The sequence below is a fragment of the Phaethon lepturus genome, unplaced genomic scaffold (genome assembly GCF_000687285.1).
Source record: "Phaethon lepturus isolate BGI_N335 unplaced genomic scaffold, ASM68728v1 scaffold47503, whole genome shotgun sequence".
NCBI classification, from domain to species: domain Eukaryota; kingdom Metazoa; phylum Chordata; class Aves; order Phaethontiformes; family Phaethontidae; genus Phaethon; species Phaethon lepturus.
This window is the reverse complement of record NW_010527874.1, coordinates 2,915-10,990: the sequence shown is the minus strand read 5'-3', so window position 1 is coordinate 10,990 and position 8,076 is coordinate 2,915. Positions and strand designations below refer to the sequence as shown.

The window sequence follows — 8,076 nt, the reverse complement described above, 5'->3', positions numbered from 1 at the left end:
GGGCCGGGGCGGGGCGGGTCTCAGTTCCCTCGGGGCCCAGTCGACTCTTCTGTTCTGTCCCTGTTCTGTTTGGGACAACAGCGGGAAGGCTGCCGTGTGCCCTCCTTTCTTGTAAGGAGGCCGGGGCTGTTGTGGTAGAGGTCAGGAGAGGCGTTTCTGTCTCCCTCACTGATAACCGGAGGTTTAACCCCTTGGCGGGGGGCTCCCCTTTGGGCCTGGCTTATTGGGTTGCATGTCACCTTACGCTTGTGGCCAGAGCTCCTTCTGGTTTGCTGGGCTGCTGCTGCTGGGCTGATCTACAAGTACGATGTGGTTGCTTCAGTAGCATCTTTTGGCTGTTAGTAGAATAGAAATACAATCATTTGGTAGCACGGTACAAAAAGTCTGAAATATCTGTTCACTTTTGCAGTTATGGAGCAAAAATTCGTGCCCCGCATGCCCTGGTGATGACTTTGCTGTTCAAGAGTGGAAGGTATGAACCCTACTTCTGTATTTCTATGTTACTGCTTGAGTGCTTGAATGAAAGCACTCAATCTTTTGTGTTTAAAAGGCTTAAAAAGCAGAAAGATATGTGAGTGTGTCCTGATAGCTCTACAGGACAACTCATACGCACACCACTTGTGCAGTTGTTAATGAGAACCAGTGGGCAGAGGAGAAATTAGCAGATGCAAACAGCAGGACTCTGTCCTGTTCAAAGAAGGGAAGCCAAGCTATATCAGTGCGTGTTGTGGTTCTCCCTGCTTATGCCAGAGGTTGGCACTCAGAAAAAAAAAAAAAAGAAAAAAAACCCTAAGGCTCCTTGACTATTTGTAGAATTAGACAACAGCACAGTCTGCAGTTGTAGGTAGAGGTGTTGAATATATTCTGATGAGTGAGCCAGAGGTGAAGGGATTTGTCCTTCCTCACAAAGTAGGTGTTTTGTGGCATGCCTGAGCTATCAGTCTAGGTGGGCAGGCCAGAGGGGCGTGGTGTCCAGGCTGAGTGACTGCAGTGGTACTGCCTTTTTGCTCTTCTAATTGTCTGTTTCTTTTTCTCAGTTTAAGAGAGAAATTGAAATCGACTGCTCAGGCTACGTACACTCATTCCCGGAACTTGGCATATTTTGTGTTCACCTACAAGGGGCTGATGGCGTTGCAGTCCCGACTACAGGGGAAAAAAATTCCATTTCATTCTTTCTTTGCAGCCTGCATTGGAGGTTGGCTAGTGTTCGGTGAGAACAATCCCATCAACAGCCAGGTAAATGCGTTTGTTGAAAGTTTCCTTGACAAAAAACCCAACAGATGTGTGATAGTGTGCCAGGAAGTGGTTGGTACAGCCTGGGTTGCTTCTGGTGGTTCTTACCGTGTAGCGTTACTCCTTTATCGTATATCTCCTTGCATAAGTTCTTGTTTTGGCTGTGCTGCGCTCAAATCTTAAAGGTGGTTGTGTGCCTCTGTGAACGGTGTGTGCAGTTGGAGAGCTGAAAGCCCAGGTTTACCTCCAGAGCTGCACTGGTGTACCGGGGAAGGCCGGCAGGCAGGCAGTCATGCAATCCAAAGCCGTTGGGTTACCCCACCAGTCATCTGTGTTGTGGTAACTGCCTGCCTGCGCTCCTAGTCTGCCCGCTTGCAGGGCTAAACCCTGCAACTTGAACGTTGTGAGCATAGAGCACAGTCGGTTACTGAGCACACCTAACTAAACTGGTTAAACTGACAAAAGCTGCTCAGGGCAAGCTTGGCTGTTAACAGTCAGTCACAGATTAATCACTCAGTAAAACACACAGATGCAGAGTAATCAAAAGTGTTTTACTTATGCAATGCCCTGCAAGAGTGTACCTCCAGTCTGTTTTTAGGATGTGTCTAGTCTACTGAGTTTGTATCTGCTTGGCAAGTTAGCAGGGCTGCTCCGTGACTATTCTAGCAGCAGCACCTGAGGTAGCGTTACTTGAGCAAAGATGAAAGTTGAGCAACTGCAAAGATACGTTTCATCAAGTGTAACTTGTTGATTACTAAAGTAGAGGACCATCAGAGAAGTAGGACTTTGAAGACATAGGGAGGACACAAATGTCTCCGGTTATAAAGACTGCTTGATATGTGAGCCTATAGCCTGTTTGCTGTTGAGTAAATTGTTTCCACCTCTCTTGCCTGGCTTATTGCTTCGAAATCGCTTCACCTGGCTGGTGTGCCTGGTTATTTACCTAATGTTCTTCGGGTTTTCTCTTCATGCAGATCATTATGTACCTGCTGTCTCGTATCCTGTTCGGCTTGTCTCGGCTGGCAGTGGAAAAGGGCTACGTCCCACAGCCAAAGCAGGACCCCTTTCCACTTGTCGCTGCTCTGATATGGGGGACAGTTCTCTGGCTCTTTGAATACCACCGGCAAACTCTGCAGCCTTCTCTGCAGTCCTCCATGACCTACCTGTATGACGATAGTAACGTATGGCATGACATTTCTGACTTTCTCATTTATAACAAAAGGACAGATAGCAAGTAGGTTGTTCATCGCAAAATACCTTTGAATGGGATGATACCTTCCAGCAGCTAAGGGAGAAGGTTATTCTGTTGCTCTTGACTGGTGATTTTCTTAAATTTACATCTATCAAGCACAGTTGCTGCTTGTGTCCTGGCCACAATATTCTGATTAGTCTTTGCTTGGCTCTGTTTAGAGCAAGTAAATACCCCACAGGAACTTGTTGCAGTCCTCAGTGAGTAAAATGCCTTGGAAATCTTGAGTTAAAATAAGTCTGTTTAAAAAGAGGCCTTTTGTTCCCTACAAGTATGTGTTTTTAAAGAAACTAAATATACTTATAAAATGACAGCGTGACAGTAAGTAGGGGGTATGTCTAATAATGAAAAAAATGTTCTAGGGATTGTCTGAATGCTCACGAGATGGAAGCGTTTTTCTGTGCTGCTGTGCTCGCCGTAGTGTGACGGGAGTGGGGGACCTGCTCGGGTCTGAAAGCAGGGACATAATTTCTTGGTTTCTGTGGGTGACTGGAAATCTTGTTTAAACTATTACAAGGGCAGTTATGTGCTCCTTAAGAGAGTTTCTCTGCAGTTTTCCCTCAGAAAGACAAGAAGATGTTTGAGAATAAAACTGTTAAGATTGTCTGGTACAAGCCTGGTAAATCAGAGTCAGAAGGACTATTTTTGCTTGGTTTCTTTCACACACTTGGGTTGAATCTGTCCCTCTGCAGAATGCACTAATTAATACTCTGCAATTATTTTACACTTACTCGTAAAGTTTTTAAAAGCTGCTTGAACTAAATACCAAAAACAGTTACGCAACTTAGGCTCCTTTGAAAACAGGCTGAGGCATGTTGCACGCCCTCAGATATCACACTGGGTGCTTTATACGCAGAAGCAAGCAACACTTCTAACAAGCACTTTTATTTCGGTGGGAGATAAGCACATGGGTTTCTCTTAGGTCCAGAATCTAGCCTCCGCAGCAGTGGTGTGTGTTAGCTGTAATCAAACTTGAATGTACCTAAAGTTTGTGCAGGCTTGTTGCTGAGCCAGGTTGAGGCCACGGATGAATATAAAAGTGAATCTTCCTCTTAAAAATACACTGCTGAGCCCCAGGAATAGTGCAGCGCACCCTGGGCCTTAGCAGAAGACTGACTAGATAGCTGAAAAAAAGCAGATTTTATTCTAAAATTAATAAAATCAAACTGTTAATGGTACACTGCTGTATAACATTATACCATTCATTTAATGATGTACACTAAAATAATTCCTGACATGCTGGTTTTATGTGGTGGTATCACAGGAGAGTTTGTAAGCACCCTGTGCCAGCTGTTCCCTTTTGTCTCAATCAGGACTATCTTATTTGCTCCTTTTATACCTCCCATTTAAAAAAGGTTAGTTCTCCCTGTACCCATCCGCTTTTCCATCCTGACCTGACCTTGTCATTTCATAATCCCACTGATGCTATTCTTCATCATCTTTTGCAGTCTCTTTACTCTCTGGGCTCGACAGTTTGTTGTATTTAACGGTACGACTGAAACAAGTGCATTTAAGTTCAGGTAGTTTCTGAGTAGGAAAAAAGTCTTGGTTTCTTCTTAAGTCATTTTTCTTTGTCCTCCTAAACTCTTTTACTACTGTTACGCATCTTCAGAGTGCTTCTTTGCTCTTTATTTTTCCACTGTCTCTGTCAGTAAGAGGGAGAGTTAAACGCTCCCCTCCACGTAGTTTGTCTGGTGCTGTGGTGTTTAGGATTGAATCACGTCCTGAGTGTCTCGGGTTGAGTAGGAATAGAGTCTTCTAGCTCTTGAACTGAATCTAATGCTAAGTCTAACTGCGTTCGCTGTGAGATCTTACAGTGTAGAGGCGGAAGCTTCTTTGTGCTTCCCATGCAAATCCATGATGTAGTCGTCTTTGATGCCCAAAAGACAAGATACTGCTTTGCCATAATAACTGTCCATGGTGCCTTCAGCTTTTAACATCACCTCTGTACTGGATACTTGAATTTGAACACCAATCAGTATTTAATCAGATAGACCCCAGGAAAGCTATAGAAGTTAGGAACTGATTTTATTTCTTTGTAGTTAAAGATTTTGTTTGGTGTAGCTAGGCTTAAAGATTCAAGTGCAGAAAAAATACTGAAGCTACAGGTGAGGTCCGACTTCTTTATAAACATTGGGTCATTATTTGCACCACTGCTGGATATCTGAAGCAGCATGAGTGCAGCACTCTATTTTTATGTCAGAAGCCTCAATATTGTTCCAAATAAGAATGTTAATATTCTGCTAATATTGCTGAATTCCTACAAGCTTTGATAGAATTTCAGAAGATGCTTCCAGAATCTGACAGCCATGGCTTGAAAATTTCTCCCTAGAACTATTAGACTTGCAAATCTTTGAATGCGCATAATTATTGTTGGTGCAGGCTGGTTATGTGAGCCATGTATCTATAAGAAGTTTTTTAGCTTTTTAATTTATAGCTGGCATTCCCTTGTCTGAGAAAGGCTTGTGATTCCCTCAGAGGCAAAATCATTTTCTTCTGCTAGTAGTTCTGCCACTGCAATGATGTGACTGCTTGTGAAGCCCTTCTCTGGCCATGTAAGGACAAGTGACCTGTCCTGTCCTTTTTACGCTACCATGGTATCTCTGTCCTCCCTAGATGGCAAAAACAAGCCAACAGCAAGTTTCTAGTATCAACCTGGCAGCAGTGGCCATCAATTGCCCTCGGTTCAAAACGCCCTTTATTCTCTTGGGAATCTATCACCAACCTCACTTTCAAACCAAGTTGTGCCCGAGCCTCAAACCATCTGTACTTAGGATCCCGGAACCAGCTGCCGTCCCTGGTAGAAAAACTGCAGCTCATCCCAGGAGCAGGTCCCGTGGAGCAGCAGCCATTAGCCGGGTGTTTGCAGACGGTTGGTTTTCCTGCTGCGCTGGGGCAGGACGTTAAGCTGCAAGTCACTTCTTTCCCCAGGGAAGTAATTGGAACAGTTCTTTAACGGCATTAGTCCGCATTGCTGTTTCTGTGACCAGATAGCTGGGGATGAACCCCTTATGCTACCGAGGTGTTGGAACAATGCGGGCGTGTAGTAAGGAAGTGAACTAGAAGTAATTTGTCTGAGTCGGACTTTTCGGATACATAAGTTACACTCCCTGCCCTCCCCCAGTGCATTGTGTGGGGAACTGAGTCCCCTGTTTGTGTTCCTTTTTTATTAGCATTAAAACCAAAAGAAATAAAGAGACAGTTGGGAAGCCACCTGTGAATTAGCCGAGTGCTTAAGAATCACAAATAAGTGCCATTTTCTCTCCCCAGCCCTGGTCGGTTTTGAATTTTAAGATGAACGTGGTTTTGTTTGTCTACATCAACTTTATTTTACCATGTTATTTCTTCCTTGGCATCTGACTGTGAGTTGCTGAGAGCCTCTAAAGAGGAGCAGAATGTCTCAATGCTTAGCTCAGTTTGTCAAAAATTAGGATTTCTGGATAAAATTGAAGTGTTCATTTGAAAAAAAAGATGCATCTCCTTCAGATTTTAAGCCTCTCTTAGAGGCAGTTTTAAAGGTTAATGAATCAAACCGATCAAAAATTTTCAGCAAGCCTTGAATAGCAGACGGACTATACTGAGCTATTAATCATTTATTTTATGAAGGAACAAAGCCAGCTCAGGGTTATTGACTGCCACTGCATGCCGCCCTAGCATACCCACTGTGCTTCACTTCTCTTTGGAGTACAGCTTGTGTGCTCGTGCTGGCTGTCAGGATTGCTGAAGAACCGTTTCCGGGACAATTACGTTATTTAACAAAGGTGAAAATTGGTGCATGACATTTGGTTTAGGTGAGGTTTTCTGTACTGTGTTTGATCCTTTCAGTTAAGGGGAGGATATTTCTGAAAGAAAAAATAGTGCTTGTCCAACTAGTGCCATGGAGAAGTGCTTACAGAGGTTGCTGTACGGTGTGAACCTGTGTTTGCAGCGTGACAGCGTGTGTTGTCCTGGTCACCGTCCGTGTGTCTCGGCAATAACCACCCCTGCTCCGGACAGCTGGGTCAGGACGGAGAGGCTGCAGAAGAGCTTTGATATTGGTGCTGTGAGACTTTCTTGCCCTGGTAGAGTTGTTCAAGCTCTGCTTTAAACCAGGCTGGGTGGGGGTAGAAGTGCAGGGATGATCTCTGGCTGCTGAAGTAGACCAAAACCTGGTGTCCATGGGGATCCTCTATGACTGCAGAGGGTCCCCTGTGCACACTAAGCTCTGCAGCCAGTTGGGAGCCATCACGGATGGCTGGTGCTAGTGGAGTAACCACAACCCTGTGCAGATACTCTCACACAGGAGAAACTGCTGTGACTCAAACTCATTTTCACTGCGTCAGCACAAATATGACCTTTGGATAATACCCTGAGCCGCATGCTGTTCCTATTTGTCAGGTTGTGTTTGTTTGCGTGGATCGTGCCAACCTGAGCAGAATGTGCTTGGTTTTCTGATGCTGGTTTTGAAACCCAGCAGATAAGGGAGGAGAGGCGTAATGCTATCCAGCGTAATGTCTGTCTGCTGCTGTTAATATTCGGGGGTGCTAATCTTGAATTTTCAACCTGTGTGTTTATACCAGATTGTTGGAGGAGGTAACTTTTTTTCTTAGAATAATTTTCATCTGTCTCTTTTCCTTATGAGACTGGTGATGATGAGGAGGAAAAACAAATTAAATGCTCTATAATACAAATATTATTACCTCTGATTTTGGTATATATTTTGTGTTCATAATTGCTGTGTAATCCAGGCCCTGATTTTCTGATAGCGTAAAATAAAGTTAAGAACATAAACTCAGGTAACTCGTAATTACGCTGATCAGAATGCTTGTAGGAATATCTCGGTTTCTGGTTTTAAAACATGCAAAAGAGGGGGCAGGGGGTTGTTGAAGTAGCTCTGTCTGCTATGAATTAACTTGTGCAGTCGGTGTAGTACGTCAGTCCAAGACTTTCTGCCAAACTTACTTGCAGATTATTTCTGTATGATCCCTCTTTGAATATTATAATACTGTGCTTTCTACAATAATGATAATAAAAACCTAATTTTTGTTTTTTTTTTTACTGCCATCATTAGTAAGCTAAAATATATGAAGTAATGCTTATTTACTGCACGTTACTAGTCCTGTATGTAGAGAAGTCAGGCATGGAGTGCTTTTTTGGCATTGGATGTGCCTTCGTGTTACCAGCTTGGAGGCAATAGTTGGTGCTACTTTGACAACACCATCAGATTTAACTACTGCAACACTGGCCAGCTCAGGTAACGATCCTAGCTGTGAAGACAAACTGGGGTGGCTGCTACCTTTTTTTTCCTTTTTTCCTTTTTTTTCCTTGAGGCATGAACTTTCCTGTTTCGATCACTTAGCATGGCCGTGTCTTCAGACCAAGTGAGTCAAATTGGGGCGGGAGGGTCATAGCACGTACAAACACACTCAAATGCAGTGTAAATGGGAAAGTGTGACCGGCTCTTTCACTGCAGTTAGGAAAGACTTCATCTGTCCCGTTGGGTATTTCTGGGGTGACGTGGTTACAGGGCAGGCTGCTCTTCCATGCCTTGTGGTCCACCAGGAACGCACACAAGGGGTTGCAGAGAGCTTGCAACTGTTCAAAGAGAAGTCAGC

The 8,076-nt window shown here is 44.1% G+C and overlaps 1 protein-coding gene across 1 annotated transcript; it reads left to right on the top strand.

Moving 5' to 3' along the window:
* Positions 1-412: 412 nt before the first annotated feature.
* PXMP4 (peroxisomal membrane protein 4, 24kDa) lies at positions 413-2,746 on the top strand. Its single transcript, XM_010283499.1, has 3 exons — positions 413-472; positions 1,038-1,236; positions 2,208-2,746. The coding sequence occupies exons 1-3, from the start codon at positions 447-449 to the stop codon at positions 2,469-2,471; spliced, it is 489 nt and encodes a 162-aa protein (XP_010281801.1). The 5' UTR covers positions 413-446; the 3' UTR covers positions 2,472-2,746.
* The last annotated feature ends 5,330 nt before the right edge of the window (positions 2,747-8,076 follow it).

Coding starts and splice junctions, on each gene's coding strand:
- PXMP4 (XM_010283499.1), top strand. CDS start 447: ATGACTTTGCTGTTCAAGAGTGGAAG. Junction 473..1,037: donor TTGCTGTTCAAGAGTGGAAG/GTATGAACCCTA, acceptor TCTTTTTCTCAG/TTTAAGAGAGAAATTGAAAT. Junction 1,237..2,207: donor ACAATCCCATCAACAGCCAG/GTAAATGCGTTT, acceptor CTCTTCATGCAG/ATCATTATGTACCTGCTGTC.